Here is a 20,093-nt window from a genome sequence, read left to right as displayed (position 1 = left end):
CATAATTGAACCATAAATGTATCCTGGAGATTTACTGCTTGAGGTTTCCCTTCTGAAAAAAATCCCACAAATCATCCACTGGGAACCAAGGTTCAATTCACATGTCTTGTCTACTAATGTCCTTGTAATTCATGAAAAAAACTACACTCACGTCTCATAGTATACACGTCCTGCATTGTGTGGCATGTAAATGCACCTTTAATAACCTGAAAACAATGTAAATAATATAATGTACAGCGTGTTCCAAAAAGATCTAGACAAGTTGTTAATATATTATTTAGTACCACAAATGAGCCACGATACCCTTTGTTATCTGTGATACAGAAACTCATGAACTTTTCTTGATTTTCAGGTATGGTTGTTTCATGTAAAAGAAAATGGCGACTCCGGAGGAGAAAGCTCAGTGCGTCAGATGGTTCATCGAGACGAGATCCGACACGCAAGTTCAGTGTAATTTCCCTACAAGGTGTGGAAGGAATCCGCCATTGCGGACTAGCATCAGAGAGTGGTTCAGGAGGTTTGAGGAGACCGGAAGTTGTCAGAAACAGAAAAAGTACTGGTCGACCAAGCACGAGTGCAGCAGATGTTGAACGAGTGTGTGAATCATTTCAACAAAGTCCCCAGAGAATTAATTTGATGTACATCCAGAGAACTGGGACTACCAACCACCACTGCATACAGGATTTTGCATAAAAGGCTGAAGCTTTATGCCTACAAGGTGCAGATTCTGCAGGAACTCAAACCAACGATGGACCCAAACACAAGGTGTTTGCCTTGAAAATGCTCAGTCACAGAGAGGATGACGAATATTACCTGAAAAAAGGTCATGGTCACAGACGAAGCCAGCTTTCATGTGTCGGGGAAGGTGAACCGGCACAATGTGAGGATCTGGGGCTCTGAAAACCTCCACATGCTCATTGAACACGTACGTGATCGTCAAAAGGTCAATGCGTGCTGTGGCCTTCTCCATGACCGCTTGGTGGGTCCGTTTTTCTTTGCAGAGAATAGTGACCTCAACAATTCACATGAACTTGGTGGAAGGATTCGCCTTCCCGCAGATTGAAGACCTGTAACCTGATATCATTGTTCAACAGGACGGCGCTCACCCTCATTGGGCTTCAGTTGTTCGAGCCGCCCTGAATGAAAAATTTCCAGGTGTCTGGACTGGCCGAGACGCACCAACTGCCTGGTTCCCATGATCACCAGACATAACCCCCCCCCCTTGATGTTGTTTTTTTTTTCTGTGGGGGTTTGTCAAAAATCTTGTCTGCAACACCGAGATAGCAAACCTGCAGGATCTTCGTTCTCGGATCACATCTGCATGCGCACTGGTGGACGCAAACATGCTGAGCCGAACATGGCAAGAACTCTTGTACCACCTTCATGTCCTGCGCACGACGAATGGAGTTCACAATGAAGTGTATTGATGGTGTGCACAAAACTTTATGATTTCTGTATCATATAAACCAAAGGGTATCGTTGTATCATTTTGGTTCTAAATACATTAACAACCAAAGTTTGCCGGGTCTTCTTGGAACACCCTGTATATTGTATAATGATAGAGATGTAGATGTTATTTTCGATGAAGGAATGTGATGTCGTATGGATATTGGTTGTGTTCGGTCGCACAGAATCCAGGAGTCTCGATGACCTGCTGGAGTATTCAAAAAGTTAGGCGAAAGAGATGCTCACTACAGTCGAAAAAGGCAATCCTTTTTCAAGGTATTGATATGTGGAAAAGGATGGAAGGATCCAAAGCTAGATTGTGGTAAGTGTAGGATGGTCCGTTTGCTTTGAGGGTGTTAGATTGCCATGTTACAAGGATCTATCAGAGTAAGTCGTTTGTTACACGTGACACTGGGGAGGCAGTGGATGTAACTTTTCGACAGGGTAGACAGATTAATTAATTATGTATATGTAAAAAACCTCTTATAGGTGGGGCTTGGTGAGGCCTTCCCATCGCAGAGCCACATCGGCCGATTATGATCTCTTTGGCCAGTGTATTTCAGCCATGGAGGCACAGTGAGCTGTAGAGCCCAGAAGAATTGATGGACACTTATTTTTTTTATAGGGGCTGCCCTGTGGGCGGCATCGTTGAGGAAGACTCCGCTCAGGAGGAATAGGGGGAAGGTGTGCACAGAAGTTGACACTGGAGAGGCCACAGGAGAGTCCACAAGAGAGTCAACACCAGAGGCTCGTGCATGTCCACCAGGACAGCATCACGCACGAGAGGCTCATGTGGAAAGGAGAATAGAGACCTCGCTTGGAGGAGAAGCCTCGTGTGGGATCGACCCAAACTGGGATTATCTTGTGTTTTTGGAGGGCCTGGAGGAAAACGGAACAAAAGGGGACCATGTGGCCAAGTTGATTGGTCTACCCATCGCTGGCCCTGCTCGTTAATGGCTCTCATCTCCCTCCTGGTCTCTGAAGTGGATACCATTGAGTTCTGCATCTACCTTGTGCATCAGAGAAAAGGGAAGTCCCACCTGCATTATTGTGTTGTGTTGTAAAAGTGTGATCTGTGACATGTAGTGCTTTAAGATTTGAGGTTTATTTCCCCTCATTGTATATAAGTTTGCATATTCTCATTCTCCTCTTTGTGTCTTTTGACTCGCTTGGTTTGTTCCGTTTATTATAGCGTCTTGTCAACTCTCTTCCCTGCGCTTTTCAATATAAAAATAAATCTTTTAAAAGGTAAGAAGGCTCCTTTCAGCCATTTGCTTTCTGTGTGTGATGTGCCGGCATTTCAGCTCATTTGGGTGACTTTGGGGAAAGGTAAGTAAAGTATTATTGAACACATTGCCAGAAGACCACTTTGACCATCCCTCGGGATGAAAGGTCTCGTCTCTGAGGAATTCTGTATTGACAGATACTCGGACATGACAGTCGTAACTATGTATAATTAACAAGGAAATACTTTCCAAATCTTATATGTACCTATTATCTTGTTATAACTTTTATGATATCTATATCTTCTTCTTCTTCTTTCGGCTGCTCCCGTTCGGGGTCGCCACAGCGGATCATCCGTGTGATCCGCATCGTGATTTGGCACAGGTTTTACGCCGGATGCCCTTCCTGACGCAACCCTGGTCGCCTCTTACGACACAGGGATATGGTACACCTATTTTAACCGGGGTATACACCGGCCCAGTATACTGGTACTCATTTCGCCGACCTCGGAAGGATGACAGGCTGAGTCAACCCCCTGGTGTATTAATTCAGTGGCCCAACGGGGCTTGAACTCAGGACCTTTTGGATCCCAAGCCGCTGCCCTAACCACTGCGCCAACACACCAGGCTTTTATGATATCTATATCTATATATCTAATATACAAAGCTGCATTTGTCTCTGTCTGTGTCTGTGAGGCCTAAGTCACATTTGGCACGGCAGCCGTAGGGTCTACAAAATCTACGGCCACGAGCAATTATAGGGCGGCCGCAGTATTTCCACGGTCACACAATGTAGCAGTCACATATGTTTTTATTTTTCGGGGAGCCGCACGGGGTATTTATAAATTGTGGAGACTGAAAATGTGGGGGGTGCCGTACGGTCTTTGATGTGATGTCGTACGGTGACCTTAGGGCGTCCCTGCGGCGGCCATAGAATTTTCAAGGCAGATGCAAGGTAGCCTCAAGGTGTTCGCAAGGTGACCGCAGGGGGGCCCTAAGGCGAACGTGCGGCCAAACGGACGGTAACGAGTGGGTTCTTTTTTTTTTTTCACCAGTTCTTTTTTTTCGGCTTGTCGAATTGCTACAGCCAACGTAGAAATGAAAAAAGTTATAACTCCGCGTTATAATTCCACGGCGACCCCTACGGCCTGTAAAATATAGCCATACGACGTAGGGCCACGCTGAGGCCACCTCTGAAACTCTGCAGCCACCGCACCTTTCTGTCAATTCAGGGGGGGGGGGGTACAGCTGTCGTATCCTAGCCATAGAGCAAATGTGACTTAGGCCTAAGTCGTAAGCGCTGCCCATTCTACAGGCCAAGCCCTCCAGCCGTCCAGAAATCGCCACCATCTTTTTCTCTCACGTAGCTCAGATTGTTTTTGAGGCCTCATGGACATTTGAAGACTGAACAATGCATCTTCCATCATGAAATGAAGATACCGTTTTGAGGAAAAAAAAGCAACATTTTGATTTCAGCTCAAACGAGGTAATGCATGTTTTGGCTTCCACGTTCGCTGCAGCTCTCTAATATTATTAATATTTAATTTTTAAAAATAAAATGTCCTTTTGTCGGTGTTTTGTATGCACTGCATGCTGATATGTCCATGGGTGTGTTCAGTTACTAAGCAGCTCGCTAGCGCTTGCCAAGCCAGCCGTTTTTTATCAACGGTTTCTCATGGAGTGCTTGCTTGAATGCTTAAGCCACTTGGCGAGCACTAGCTAGCTGCTTGGTAACTGAACACACCCCAGATTCATGATATGACGATGAGGATAAACATCGAGAGCATCATTGTTTCAGCCATGTTGATGAATTTGTCCCTCGAGGGGTGGGGTGGGAAGAAGGACCTGACTTTGCCCGGCAATGCTGGGTACCCCTGCTAGTATTGTTATGCAATGGCTGAGGGGATACAGGGTAAATTATTTAATAGTTATATCCTAATTAGTGTCAGCATAAGTGTTTGTAAAACCTAACTAGCATCGACCAGGATCATATGTCTGTTAGATTCCCTATTACCCTTTATCCGTGTATCTTTTCCTGTCTTTCATCCATGTTTTATCTTAAATCACCCCCACTGTACTTTCATACCACCATCACACTCCTCAAATGGCTGTTCCACAGGTGTTACAACAGACCCTCAAACATGGGGTTTTAACAACCATGGCTGTTCCATGTGTACCTCGCACAGATGGGACACCGAGAATGCATGCGCAAGACCTGCATAGGAGGGGGCAAGCGTGATGCCTATATAAGGTGGGATGAAAGTGCTTCATGCGCTCTCTCGCTCTCTCTGTCTCTGTCTCTGTCTCTCTGTCTCTCTGTCTCTCTGTCTCTCTGTCTCTCTGTCTCTCTGTCTCTCTGTCTCTGTGTCTCTGTCTCTGTCTCTATCTCTATCTCTATCTCTATCTCTATCTCTATCTCTATCTCTATCTCTATCTCTATCTCTATCTCTATCTCTCTGTCTCTCTCTGCTGAGATCCAGAGTGTGGTCACCCATCCAGACACTCTCAGCCTGGGATTCTCACAGCCCAGAACGACCAGCCAACAACCACACACCATGGAGATTAAGCCACATAGCCAAGACTACCAGTGAGTGAGCGCACAGTCATCGGCGCAACAACGCACAGCAAAGGGTGAGACCAGACCAGGAGTGGGGTCCAAGGCCGAGCTTGCATTGCGCCTCTCAGTGCTCCAAGAAAGGTCGCATGCACCACACATATGCACACGGTCATTCCTCTATTCATATTCTGTTCCCAAATGAGTCTGGGTTAAGTTAAGTTCTCGGGTTAAGTTAATGTTAAAATAACTGAGAAACTGTTACCGACTAGTTAAGCAGGCAATCTGGCTATCTCTGCATTGTGATTACATTTCCACTCTCAGTGCCCCCATCCCCATTATTTATTAGCCAATCCACCAAGCAGCAAGAGACAGGGTTTTTGCAATCTCGAGGTGTGTGTGTGTGTGTGTGTGTGTGTGTGTGTGTGTGTGTGTGTGTGTGTGTGTGTGTGTGTTTCTGTGTGTCTGTGTGTCTGTGTGTCTGTGTGTCTGTGTGTCTGTGTGTCTGTGTGTCTGTGTGTCTGTGTGTCTGTGTGTCTGTGTGTCTGTGTGTCTGTGTGTCTGTGTGTCTGTGTCTGTGCAGGCCATAACTGTTTTACTATTTGAGTTTTTATTATTCTCAAATTGTCAACAAACCTTTATTATGAGAATATTGAGAAGTCTAATCAATAATTGGGTCAAAATATCAGTCAAAGGAAGTCAACTAGGTCTTACAAGTCCATCCACCGTGCAACGCACGAGGACCGGGATTTGTAATCACTTCCATGTTTCTTGATTTCCCATTTGAGTTTTTGTCATCAAATTTTCAACAGACCTTTTATGAAGAGAATATTCAGAAAACTAATTAATAAATGTTTTATTTTTAATAAATAGATTATTTTTTTAAGCTATTGTTTTTGTGAAGTTTAGTTTGAGTACAAAACAGACGTAGATCGGCTTTGAATTTTGAGATGCTTTGAAGTACGGTTTTATTTCAACGTACTCATAAGAATCCAACATCGAACTAGCTATGTGTCAAGTAGGGATCGTGCCATACACCAGCTGACATCAGTTGGAAATGCTATTGTATAGACATGTACTAAAGTCTATATAACTCGATCTTGATTGTGGACCCAACTAGTACATATATATATATATATATTTGCGGACCCAGGGTCAGGGTGAGAAGACCACGAGAGGGGGTTGGGGGGAGGGGGGGAGCTACCTCGGGTTCCCACCAGACTGTGGAATCGCCGGCCGTCGCACACGGATAACTCCGTGACACGGCGGGTCGCTTATCGACCGTGAACGCCAATAACTCAACCACGTGATGTAGGGTCCTCCTTCTAATGGAAATCGGTTACCTAAAATGGTCACGTGATCTAATTACCAGGGCACACGCCCTCGCTATGCCTTGTTCAAACCAGATCAAATGCAGCCAAGTGTAACTGCCAAGTACGTACCAGCTAAGCTAGGATACGGACCATGCTGGACCAATGAAGGAAAAGACAAAAACGAGCTGGGAACATTTCAATACAAAGCATTTATTTACAATTAGCGAGGAAAGGTATGTGGTACAGTGATTGGGGTTTATTTTTTTGTACAGCAGAGATAGCAAGGAATTTGTGGGATGCAACAAAAGGCAAGCAATTTACAAAAGCAGACAGAGAGCATACTTATCCTGTTATATCTTCCACAATCTTAATTTCAGCTACGGCAGGTGCCATCTCACACACACACACACACACACACACACACACACACACACACACACACACACACACACACACACACACACACACACACACAATGAAGATTAGTTAGCCAGAAGGAAAGGGAGTCGATAAGAATTAACGGCCTCTCAATACCTGGCACGGTCAGCCGCGACCGCGCAACCCAGTACGCTTTGGGGGACGCTCCGCTTGAGCGATCCCACCTTAAGAGTCGGCACGTTATCTCTTGCTTGATCACTTTGCCGGGGCTCGTGGAAATGCGTGCTCCGCACTGGTCCAGAAGAATGTCTGTCGAATACTAACCCTGAGTGCAGGTGCGGTGACAGGCAGACAATGAGGTGTAGTGAAGAGAGGGTGGAGCAGAGATGCGAAGACGTGGGCGAGGCAAAAAGGTGGAGACAGTGTGAGGCAGGCAGACGAGAGGGAGGAGAGAGGGAGGACGGCTTCATGATCCGTTTTTTTATAAACCCTGGGCGAAGAGTGGGACGATGACCCGAAGCGACGCTCCGTCATCTGAATCGTGCCCTTCCATTGGATCCCGGCCGTGCTCTGCCAGGCTCCTGGGGCTGGAAGCGGGCTCATTCGCACATCCGGCGTGACATGGCCGAGCTCTGCACCCAACTCCCGGGCCATGTTCTGGCGACTGGATGAGGGTCATGTTGGTCCCGCATGCCCGTTTAGGGCACCCCTGGCAAGTTGTGTTTGGTGCTGTTAACATGCTTGGTCCGTCCCCGTGCCACGCGGTCCGGGTGGCCTGGGCCATGCAGCACGCTCGTTTGGTAGCAAATTGCATCGATGCGTAGGTGCGTGGAGGCGCAGGGTGATTTTTCCTGTGTGCGGGAGATGTTGGTGGTCGAGGTGGTGCTTCTGGTGAGCAAAGGTAGAGCAAGGTGAGACACTGTTGTAAATCTGCATGCAGATTTGAATGAAAGGGTGTGCCATGCGCGTCCTGTACAGTGTTGGTGGAGAGTCTCTCATCGGGTGACTACTTAAGTGCGGTGCCTGCTTTAATTTGTATCATGGATAAAAGGAAAGGGTTGGAGTGAAAATCAGGATTGAATGGAAGGTAGAGATATAATTAAACCTATGTAGCTATAAGACCCACACAATGCACTTCGTCTTGTTAACCCATTAGACAAGAGGGGAAGGTCTGACTGCATGAAGACTAACGAGATAACTGCCTGGGGATCATGTATGTTGGGTGTCATTTCCTTAGAGGCATGCAGTTTTGCAGAACTGCAACAATATATATATATATATATATATATATATATATATATATATATATATATATATATATATATATATATATATATATATATCATAGCGGGTCTGGCAGTTGCATTAATCCCCCGACCCTTTTGTGGTGGACGGGCGGTTAACACCAACTAGGCGGCCTGGATCACCGAGCGGTTTTCCTTCGGAGGCAGATACGTGATCCTCAGAGATTATCGCACATGGAGAAGGTGGCAGGGCAAGGCACTGGCGGAGCGACGGAGGCACAGATGGATTGATGCACAGCACAAGGGGTTATACTCGAACCCCACGACAAATAAACAGACACAGCAACTTAAAATAAATGCAGATTTAATGAAAATCTAAATTATTTACAAGGGTATGTCAGAATATAATCATAATACGTGAAGTAAGTAAGGTCTAAGGTTGAGGCACCTCTACACACAGACCTAAATACAGACAAGGGGGGAACAAAAGAAAAGAAAAGCAAATCCTCTCTTTATTCTGGCACTTAGCTTGGCCAAGAGATGTTCTTGATGGAACTTTGCAATCGAGGTGCTTTGTCCTGCATGGGTAGACGCACGCAAAATGGTCTCTCGCAGCGTGAAACATTTGTGAGGAGATATTCTACCCCAAGGCTCACGGACCGCCGTACAGCTTCCTCGTCGATTGCGCTTGCCAATCCACGGCACTCTACAGAATGGCGCGGCCACTTTGGTGATATACATGAGGCTTCAAGGTCAGTCTCTCATGATCAGCCAAGAGTCAATGGCCAGCGTCTTGGTCCACCACGCAAGCCAATTCACAGCACATGAGAATCACGCAGCCATTTTGTTGTGCTGAGGAGAGGAGAGCAAAGCAGGATCCTCCGTTCCAGCCCTGTTCCTCTCACGACTACTACTGTGAAGCTCACCCTTCTTCTACCTCTGGGCATGGCTTGCTGGCACGAAACCCGGGAAGACGGGGCCTCTGCCTGCTTGGTACATTTTTCTTGCTTGTTGTAATAGTTGTTGTTATAAAAACGCAACTCCTTCATGGCTGGCTTGTAAATGCAAAAACGTAGGAGAAAGTCACAGGAGGCAATCACATACTGTGGTAATTTGGCCTTAATCCCGATCTAATTCACACTGCACCCCCCCCTCCCCCGTGTGGTGACAAGTCACACTTAAGCTCACAGTTTCCATACTTAATTTACATCGAGATGTCTCTGACACATCCGTGTACCAAGCAACTCTATACAATCCTAACTTTCCAATTAAATTCCTCGACCTACCCTCACAACAATATATATATATATATATATATATATATATATATATATATATATATATATATATATATATATATATATTCACATAGCATGGATTTATCCAAGTTTGGTATCGGTTACACAACATTGGTTCCGCTCTGTTGCATAACTGCTGGCATGGTATTGACTAAGGTCTGTTGCATAACTGCTGGCATGGTATTGACTAAGGTCTGTTGCATAACTGATTGACTAAGGTCTGTTGCATAACTGCTGGCATGGTACGTGCTCGCACTTGGGCTTTTGCATTTGGTACCATGACACTGGGCATAAAATCTCGCAGGAAGTTATGGGGTGACTGGCGATCATAATCTCTTTAAGATACGCTGTACTCTCAGAGTTCTCCAGATCAGAGCCAGTGCAAGGATGCCTCTCCCTCTGAAACCTTCTCACCATGAGCCACACCCCCAGCCCATCAATGCACTTTTACATCCTCTGGATATCAAACTTTACCACTTTCAGCACCAAAACTGGAAATGCATCCCATTCCGAAACAGCTGCATCCCTGCATCTACTCCTCGGGATAATCTGGAATCTCCCACAGCAGAGATTAGCTTCAAACTCATTCACACCTTCACACCATAATTCACACATCATTCACACGGGCTTTGCACCAATATTCTTCCTGCCCTTTCACACACCATTCATTCCTGTAGACCATCAAGCGATATGGGAGATGTTCGTTCCAGTTGTCCTGATGGGAGGTGGTAAGTAAGGCCAGTTGTTGCAATAAGGTCCTCTTGGACCTTTTCACCATCTCATCAGATTTAGGTCTTAGGACTGTTGTCCTGGTTTATCAAATTGACAAGAGACTGCACACCTCTGAGCAAGTGGCTTTTCTGGAATCCAGTGCCGACATACAAATTCTTCTTCAAGAGCCTGTCCTATAACCCTTGCTTCCTGATTTGGGAGTGCACAAGCCTCCACCCATTTACTGAAATAGTCCATGACTATGAGGATGTATTTATTCCCCTGGTGGGTGTGAGGTAACAGGCCTAATATGTCTATCACAACCCGCTCAAGGGAGGCCCCCACCTGAGAGAGATGCAAGGGGGCCCTGATCTTCTATGCTGGTCCTTTTTTGGTGATACAAGCATCACATGCTCAGCACCAGTCCTGAACGTCACGCCTTAAGTTCACCCACCAGAACCACCGGCGGGCCCGAGAGGTTGTCTTGGTTCTACCAAATGTCGACCGGAACACGTATCGTACACCAGTTGTAAAATTGTGGTCTTAAATTTGGTGGGGACTATCACCAGCCAAGAAGATCTTTCAGGGGGAATGCCCACCCATTTATGATACAAGATGTCTTTCAATTTCAAAGCCTTCCTTTGAGCCCAGTAAGAGTTTGTCTGTGCCCCGAGAGGAGCGACTTCCTCCCCGCTTGGTCTCTTTCCTTCCCTTAGCCAACTGTGCACCAGTCTCAGCACGGAGTCCTCCCGCTGAGCCGTGCTGCAATCCAAAGTACTGAATTTATCCTCCGCGGTTAGTGGCGAGGTTGGCTTCACCACTTGTGCTGCGTGGATGAGGACCTTTTGGACAGTGTCTGCCAATTGTTCCCTGTCCTCTTTCTGAGCACAGAATTTGCAATTTTGTCGCAGGCAAGGGCATCGAAAGAGCGTGAGCCACCGACACCAAGTGTCCAGCCAACTTTAACTGGCTTCCACCAATCTCCCTGTTAAGCTCATCTGCACACCAATCTTCTTCCTCAGGTCATAACATCCTTCTTCTTTTCACCATCTTCACTCTGTAGCCTGGTGTTGGCTCAGTGGTTAGGGTGGCGGCTTGGGATCCGAGGGTCCTGAGTTCAAGCCTCGTTGCCCGCTGAATTAATTCACCAGGGGGTTGACTCAGCCTGCCATCCTTCCGAGGTCGGCAAAATGAGTACCAGCTTGCTGGGATGACCGAGTCATTCAAGTATCCTGCGTCAGAGTGGCGACCTGTCCAGGATTGTGCCCAATAGCCAAGGAGACTGCTTTGGCAGCACCAACGCTCTGTACAGAGTATGGTCCCAATGGACAATGGACATCTTCACTCTGGAAATCCTCCTGACCCAGTTGTTCTGGCACACCTGCAACCTCTGTTGTCTCTCTGTCAGTGCCACAATTTTGAGACCGAAAAGGCAGGCCAACATCACACAAGACACCAAAACTTTCCCTTTAAATTATCTTGATATCTTTCTGTCTGCTAAGTTTATTCCATAAAAACAAACTTAAAATCAGTGCGAAAAATTGATGTTACAGAAGTTGTGTACTTACTCATTCATTTGTATACTAGGCCAAGTTAATTCCTCTGGCTGCTCTCCATTAAAAAAGTATACATAATTTATATATAGTATTTCCTTATTACTACTTAAGTGTGCAGACAGACAACCAAATACAAGTTCACATGTACGTAGCTGCCATGTAATTAATTCTTCCGCTGTGAATCTGAGAGGTCGTTTGTTTAAACCTTGTGTCCGAGTCATACCAAAGACTTTAAAATGGTACGTGCTGCTTCCTTGTTTGATGCTTGGCATTGAAAAGGATAGAGCATGGACAAACAACGCCGGGAATGCAATGGCAAACCACCTAGTATAACCCATGCCAAGAAACTGCTTTTGCAGCACCAATGCTCTGTGGAGTATGGAACATCAAATTTAATTAAATCAAATCAATGCACCTGTCAGGAGGTGGTTTTTTTTCAATTGCACTCAATTTTATTATCATACTCTAACTACCATTTGATACACACAAAATCATCAGAGGAGACGTGCTCACACATTCAATTTAAAGTTCACTTCACTGACTTCACAAATATTTCTGGCTTTTATGAAATTAGTCAAAATTAGTTAACATCTAGCACTTTTTAGTAATGTACCTAGATAGATATGCACAGTGAAAATTACATGGGCATGCCTCCAATATGGCCATAGATACTACAATAAGATAAAAGATCAAATGAAATGATGTATCTATAATTCCATGAAGTTGTCTTTGGTGAATGTAATTCAAAATTTCTGGAAGAATAAGAGCCAACATACTGTGGGGAGTCCTTGTTAGTTTACGGGAAAATACGTATTAGACTTCACATGCCATGTGAAGTATAATTTTCTATCAGAAATAAAGGAGCAGAGAAAGCAGAGAGAGGTTAAAGAAAAATTCTGTCATGTTGGTGGACAAAATAAATAGAAGACTCCAAAAGTGAAGGACAACAGGTAGCAGAATGTCTGAGTGGGGACAAAAGGGATGGGAATATTGGATGGGATATTAAGGGAATAAGGGAAGAGACTTGTAGATGTGTGGGGTGGGGAGTTACCATTGTAAATGCACCTCCAAAAAAATTACGAGATGATGAGATCATTGGCATGAAAATCTGGAAAAAAACTAGAGTTAAACAAGTGAGAAAAAACATTAAAAAGAAAAATGAAAAAAAACGTGGGGAAAAATAACCAATCAAGAAAAAGAGCAATCAGAGATTGTAGACTCTCGCCAGGACTTGTTTTGTGTGGCGTTTGTGTACTGGTGTGTTACGTCATTAATAAGAGATATAATTAGAACTGCCACTTTATAACTGCTGGCAGTGATGACCGGGTACCAAGACATCCCGCTTTGATGCAAACCCCACTTTGATCGGACACCTGACCCTGACCCATGACGTATTTTTTAATGATTATTCAATTGAATTCAGAATGGGATTAAAATAAATTAGATTCAAATCAAATGGAAGACCAAATAGGAATTGGATTGGAAAATAGGAATTGGACAAGCAAAAAGCAAAGATGAAGTCATCAGGATGAATCTGGATAGGATTCACATTTCAACTGCTACTCCTCTACTCTCAAACCCATCCAGGAACAGCCAAGTGAGCCTTATTCAAAAAAATAAAACCCAGATCAAATTTTTTTAATAATTCTAGCTGCCAGACCATGTGTCCCATCAAGTTGAAATTTAAAACAAGCATTCCACATTACGACAAGATCTCAATTGTAATGTTTCAAATCGATTGATTAAGCGGTTCCAGAGAAAACATTATTTAATAATTTCTTAAATCCAATATAGCTGCCAAACCATGTGACCTATGACATCAAATGTGTGAACCTTTTGTTCCTTATGGAGAGGCGGTCATATGCGTAAAGTTTCGCCTTGATCTGTTCAGCCATTTCGGAGCAGAAGATTTTTGAAGGTTTTTTTTTTTTAAGCAATATGGCTGCCAAAACAAGTGACCGATGACATCATCAAAAAAATTTTGTTGACCATTTTATCCCTTGATGATCCTCAAAAATTTTCATACTGATCGGATGTAGCATTCTGCATTTGCAATTATGACGTCATAACAGACCCCTGTGACATAAAAAAAACACTCATTCCCCAAGAGGAGTACTTGCTATGTGCCAAGTTTCATTTTTTTTCCTTGGTTTCAGAGATACAGAGGTCCAAAGTTTTTCCAATATGGCTGCCACACCACTTGATCTTTGATGTCATAATTATCATTAAAACATTCCACATGAGTAGTCAAACCAATGTTGAAAATTTAGTCTCAATCCGACAAGCGGTTGCAGAGAAAAACATGAAAGTTCTATGTGGACAAACAAAGAGATAGACAAACAGACAGACAAACAAACAAACAGACAAACAAACAAACAAACAAACAAACAAGCAGTCATAGACTGGTACTTACGAAATAGTCAACTTGACCTCTGACCTTGTCTAATAAAAGCTGTCTCTCGAGAAGGTAGCGACACAAACCAGAAGTTTCTACGACGATTCTGTACCAAACCATCAAAAATCGAATGTTTTGGATGTTTGACCTCACTGTGACCTTGATCTTTGACCCATTTTGACCAAAATCTAATCAGCACGAGCCACCACCCTCCTGAATCACGTGGTGTAATTTGACATTGGTAGCTTCTTCCGTTCTCGAGTTATAGTGCCTACAAACAAACAAACAAACAAACATACAAACAAGCAAACAAACAGAAACGGAAGTCATCAATATACTTACGAAATCTTTAGATTTCGTAAGTAACAAACAGTCAGACAGACAGACAGATAGACAAACAAACAAACAAACGGACCCAAATGCAATACCCTCTTCCAGTGAGGGTAACAAGGTTGGAAGGAATGGACAAAGTAGGAACTAGAAGGGCACTCGGTCGAGCGCATACCTCCGCCACGTAATGCTTGACCCACGTGAATATATCGGGTCCAATACATTTTTGAAATATCATGTTATGTATCGTTTTTGGCCCAATCTCTCAACGGTGAAGAATCACTTTGAAAATTAAATAATTCTCGGATCCAGATTCGGATTCAGATCTTCACCAAATCAAATCAATTCGTCCTTGCCACACACATACAATGTGTCCACCAAGTTTTATCTGAATCCGTCCACAACTTTTTGAGATATCGTGTTATATATTGGTCGAGCACTGTAGCCCTATTTCTCAACGGTGCAGAATTACTTTAAAAATCATCAAATCCGGATTCGGATTCGGATCTTTGCCAAAATTGAATCAATTCTTCCTTGTCACACACGCAACATGTCCACCAAGTTTCGTCCGAATCCATCCACAACTTTTTGAGATATCCTGCACACAAACAGACAGACAGAAAGGGGTGAAAACATAACCTACTTCACCTTCGGTGGTGGAGGTAATAACACCACAATTCAACACCACGATCCTTTTAAGGATAGCCATCACAACATATTATGACATTTTTCTATCTCAGTCCCACAGCAAATATCTTCTGGGGGGGGAGGAAAGGTGGAGGGGGTAGATATTACCTGAGAACAGATATAAATGTATGGAGTAGTATGGTCCGTGTACGAGTAGTTAGCCCATCTCAATTAAATTAAGTAGAGAAACGTTAGTTTAAGGATTGTCTTGTTTGAATGTGCACCATGCGGGGGATTGTGCGTTGTAATAATTTGTTAGGGATTAAGGTTAAGACAATCGTACATATAACCTCTTGTAATGTCCCACTGAATGCGGTGCCGAGATGAGGCCGAAGCAAAGAGACATGTTGGTTTTAAAAGGGACAGTGCGGTCCAGACTCCAGAGAGCTAGGGGAGGAGCTTTTCGACGCCTCCCGAGGGGCTGGAGCCTTGGATCCTCTCCCAAGGGGCAGAGTTATGAATGCCTTTGAAGGTGTGGAGTTCGTCTTCCCTGAGGGAAAATGAGAGAGGTGAAAAGAAGATTCAAGAGAAAAAAGCAGTTAGTGTACGTCCTCGAGGAGGAACCTGTTTTTTTTTTTGTTTTTTTTTACCATGGTCCTGCTTCTGTCCGTGGTGTCTGCCTGCCTGCCTTCTCATGTTCCTGCCTTTGCTCTGTTCCTGCTTCGTCGTCCCCGATTCTTGCTCGTGTGCCTCCTTTGCCCTGCCCGTGTTGCCTGCCCCATCGCCTGGCCATCTCTCCTGCCCGTGGACCTGCTCCATTCTCGTCCACCAGCAGAGCTAAGGCCCACCCTGTTCTCGTTCCCTTTCCCCATCTGTGAACAAGTCTGGTGTGTGGTGCCATAGTTTTTATTGTCATTGCATATAATTATTTATCTATCGATTCTGTATTTCCCCTTTCTTCCCCACCTCAACCCGTCGTCATGCTCCCCCCCTATTACCATCCCCTATTATTTGGCTTGAGAAATAAACCTGTTGGTTTTAAAAGAGTAAAGAGCCTTGTATGCTTCGTGTGATTCCCGCGTGTGCAAAGCCGCCCTTTAATTGACATGTCCAAGGGAGTAAAAGGCAATTTGGTCCATCCGTCCAGCATCGGTCTTAATCAGCGTGGACACGACAATATGATGACGGTTTTCCGTCTCAATCCCACAAAAATTTTAATACACAATTATACCAACCGACACCACAAATCTCCAACTCCCTCGAACATCAAAATCTTCATACAATCATTACTATTGCCACCCATGCCAAAATATGTCGTGATGACAATCCATAAATGGATTGTGGTGTTTTATTGTGGTGTCATCCCTACTTTGCCCATTCCTTATTCCTTCCTACCTTGTTTTTTTTTATTTTTTAGGGGATTCCATCCCTCCATGGCCAAATGGCCTCTTCTTGCTTCCTTTGGGTAATTCCTATAAAGTGTGTGTAATACAAATGGAAAACACAGCGTAAGTGTTGAGTGGTCTTTCCCTTCCCTCTCACTCTCATCATATCCTTCCTTTTCTCCTAAATATTATATTTTTCTCATTTTTATGGTATTAGAATTTGGAAGAGGTGGGAGACAAAAAAAGGGAAGGTCTTGAAAGAGAAGAGAAGGGGCATGTATGCACTATTCAAAATGGCAGGGGGGGGGGTAGGGGAGTTAAATTGTCAAACATATTTGCATATGTTGTAAATGGATGACCCTCTCCCTCCCCAACCCCCAAAGTAGTTGAGTGCTTCTGGTATGATGATGGTTTCGACACCTGCTCCTGTGCAGGTGCAGGAATTGTTTTAGTGCGCAGTAAGATATGACGTACACGACTGGAGGACTAGCAAGTAATAAACATTTAAAGAGGGGGGAGGGGGAAAAACCAGATAGTCAGGTGGCTCGATGAAAATGGGAAGCCTCACCTCAAGCTATGAGTCTCATCCCACGTAAATGCCACGAAAATCGAACCATGCATGCTGAAATAAGGGAAATGAATACTTTGCTGACCCGACTGAAGCAGGAAACGGAGAACTAAAAAAATCCCGAGGATGGTGATGGTGATGAGGTTCAATGACGTCTCAGAATGAGCTCACTTTAGGATGTCTTTTGTATTTGAAGAGCACGCTTGAAGACCCCATTCAAGTATTTCCCCAAATTTGCTTGTGACAGACAACAGGTAGGTGTATCGGTGATTTGATCTATGGAGGACCTTTGTTCATGAGAATCATGAGGTCCTCAAGTCCCCCACCCAAACCTATGTAGATACACAGGGATACCCAAGGAGCTTTGGCGCAGGAGGATGCCATTTGGCCCATCATGCTTGCGCTGCACAAACCGCAGTATCCATCACCCATCCACATACAAGTTACCGACAAGTCCTGCCAAATAGCCCACACCGCTCGATCTAGAATGGATCCAGGTTCCTATCTGATTCCCATTTAAACGTATCCACCCCCCACCATTGCCACTACCTTGCCAGGGAGACCATTTCATGCATTAACCACTCTCTGACTGAAAAACCCCCTGCCTTAAAAGTTAAAACCATCTCAACTGTCATCTTATTTACCCTCCATCTCTGGCCCTGGTCCTAACACTGTCAACTCTGCTGATGATTGTGAAGAGAATAGTTCATGGCAGTGATGGCAAAATATATGCTTGTGGTGGGGAGGGGGGTGGGGGGGGCGACCTATAAAATTTAACTTTTGAAACCAAAAAATAGAACGCGTAATATATTGCATAATCCATTTTAAATAGGAGAGGTTTGGTGGTTCAGTGAATGTGGTGGCTGGCATGATAGCTTCGAGATATGTGCATCCACCTTTCAGCTGTCTAGCCTGGGTTCGGATCTCGACCGAGCTGTAAATTCTCATCATGGTGTTTCGCAGATCTTTTCTATCAAGAAGGTGGGAAGAATGTGTATCCATTAAAGAAATAACAGCAGTATTTGATGGTTGAATGTGTAAAGCCTTGTTGCATTGCTGTCATTAAGTTGTCCTTGGTTCCTGTCTGTGCTGCTCATCAGGAGAATATGTTGGCATCCAGTGATGGAGTGGTAACCTGCTCAGGATTGACTCTCCCCATGAAGCATTTACGACTTGTCACGAGTGCTCCCATGTTCTACCAAATGACTTGTGGGATTTGAGCATCTGAACCCGGCGATAAACGGTTACCCTGTTGTTTCGCATACATGGAAAGCAAAAACGGGGCTAAGCAATTGGTTCACTTTTGTCTATCTGTCCGTCCGTCTGTCTGTGGACAAATGTTAGTTTGTGATCGAGTAACAACTTCATTTCAATTTGAGTGTTATATTTTGTACATGAATCTGAGAACGAACCTGTAGTTCAGCAGTACTTTAGCTTAAACCTGTAGTTTAGCATGCGCAGAGAGGAGTGAGATAAGTTTTACCTCCCACCACCCAAGGTGGATGGATGGTATTTGTCACTCCTGTCTGTCCGTCTGTCTGTCTGTTTGTTTGTCTGTGAGCAGGATATCTCAAAAAGTTATGGATATATTCGGACGAAACTTGTTCGACAGGTTGGTTGTGTAACAAGGACGAATTGATTAGATTTTGGTGAAGATCTGGATCCGGTAAACAAAAGGTAAACTGTTCAGCCTGGTGGAGGTATGCGCTCTACCTAGTGCAGTTCTAGTTTTACCCTGTCTATCTGGTAGTCAAACAAAATTGAAAAATCATTCCAAACAAGAAACTTACTGTTTTTAAGGACGTTATAAAGGCCACAAACAACAACCACGAAGAACCAATGTAACATGTTAAATCAGGTGTTGTACAAGACATCAACGGCAGTAAACTCATGAAAAAATGTTTTTTTTTTATGAAAAAATGAAAAAAAAAAAAAAAATGAAAATTTTTTTTATTTAAATTGAATTTTATATATATATATATATATATATATATATATATATATATATATATATATATATATATATATATATATATATATATGAGCCTGGTGTTGGCGCAGTGGTTAGGGCAGCGGTTTGGGATCCAAAAGGTCCTGAGTTCAATCCCCGTTGGGCCACTGACTTAATACACCAGGGGGTTCACTCAGTCTGTCATCCTTCCGAGGTCGGCGAAATGAGTACCAGTGTACTGGGCCGGTGTATACCCCGGTTAAAATAGGTGTACCATATCCCTGTGTCGTAAGAGGCGACCAGGGTTGCGTCAGGAAGGGCATCCGGCGTAAAACATGTGCCAAATCACTATGCGGATCATACGGATGATCCGCTGTGGCGACCCCGAACGGGACCAGCCGAAAGAAGAAGATATATATATATATATATATATATATATATATATATATATATATATATATATATATATATATATATATATATATATATATATATATATATATATATATATATATATATATATATATATATACCGGACGTAGTGGCGTGCGCCTGCAATCCGGCTACTTGGAGGCTTGGGTTGGAGGATCGCTTGAGGATGGGCGCTCTGTGCCGGGCCGCGCTATGAGAGGGTGTAGGGCAGCCCAGAATCCTGGCGAAACCTAATCCTTATCCTTGTGTCGTAAGAGGCGACCAGGGTTGCGTCAGGAAGGGCATCCGGTGTAAAATCTATGCCAAATCAGTATGCGGATCATAAAGGATGATCCGCTGTGGCGACCCCTAACGGGAGCAGCCGAAAGACGAACAACATATACATATATATATATATCTGAACAGTGGAGAACATAAATCGACTTTTTCAAAATCCTTCAGTTTAGCATTACTTTTTCAAAATATTACACAATTTTACATGTGAATCTTATATATCTTCTTCTATATATTTCTAAAATTCTCATCTTGTATGTATGTATGTTCCCAAAATACAGCCAAAACGGTTCACGATAGCGCAAAAATTTTCGGCCCACCTTACTCACCATCCCCCTGCGGTGTGCAGTATCAAGTTTCGTTCAAATTGGACAAAGAAAAAAATTATTAAAAAATCGATTCCCAATTC

General features: G+C 43.9%; 2 protein-coding genes across 5 annotated transcripts in view; one reads left to right on the top strand and one right to left on the bottom strand.

Moving 5' to 3' along the window:
* The window catches only part of LOC147032596 (uncharacterized), a 35,033-nt gene extending 31,744 nt beyond the window's left edge, over positions 1–3,289 (top strand). For 2 of the 3 annotated variants that reach the window (XR_015055240.1, XM_085870350.1), the window contains one exon: positions 353–1,393. Coding sequence is in view for 2 of the 3 variants with exons in the window: in XM_085870350.1 (XP_085726476.1) it covers positions 353–371 (19 nt within the window). In the remaining variant the exon portion in view is untranslated. Of the gene's footprint in view, positions 1–352; positions 1,394–2,071 lie in introns of those variants that run through there. The other variant, XM_085870349.1, reaches the window with a different exon arrangement.
* The window catches only part of LOC147032595 (uncharacterized), a 102,100-nt gene that overhangs the window by 56,801 nt on the left and 25,206 nt on the right, over positions 1–20,093 (bottom strand). The window lies entirely within an intron of this gene.

The sequence above is a fragment of the Eptatretus burgeri genome, chromosome 2, assembly GCF_056783735.1.
Source record: "Eptatretus burgeri isolate ZD-2024b chromosome 2, Ebu_testis_v1, whole genome shotgun sequence".
Taxonomy (NCBI): Eukaryota; Metazoa; Chordata; class Myxini; order Myxiniformes; family Myxinidae; genus Eptatretus; species Eptatretus burgeri.
The sequence above is the reverse complement of the archived record's forward strand: the minus strand, read 5'-3'. Positions and strand labels throughout refer to the sequence as shown.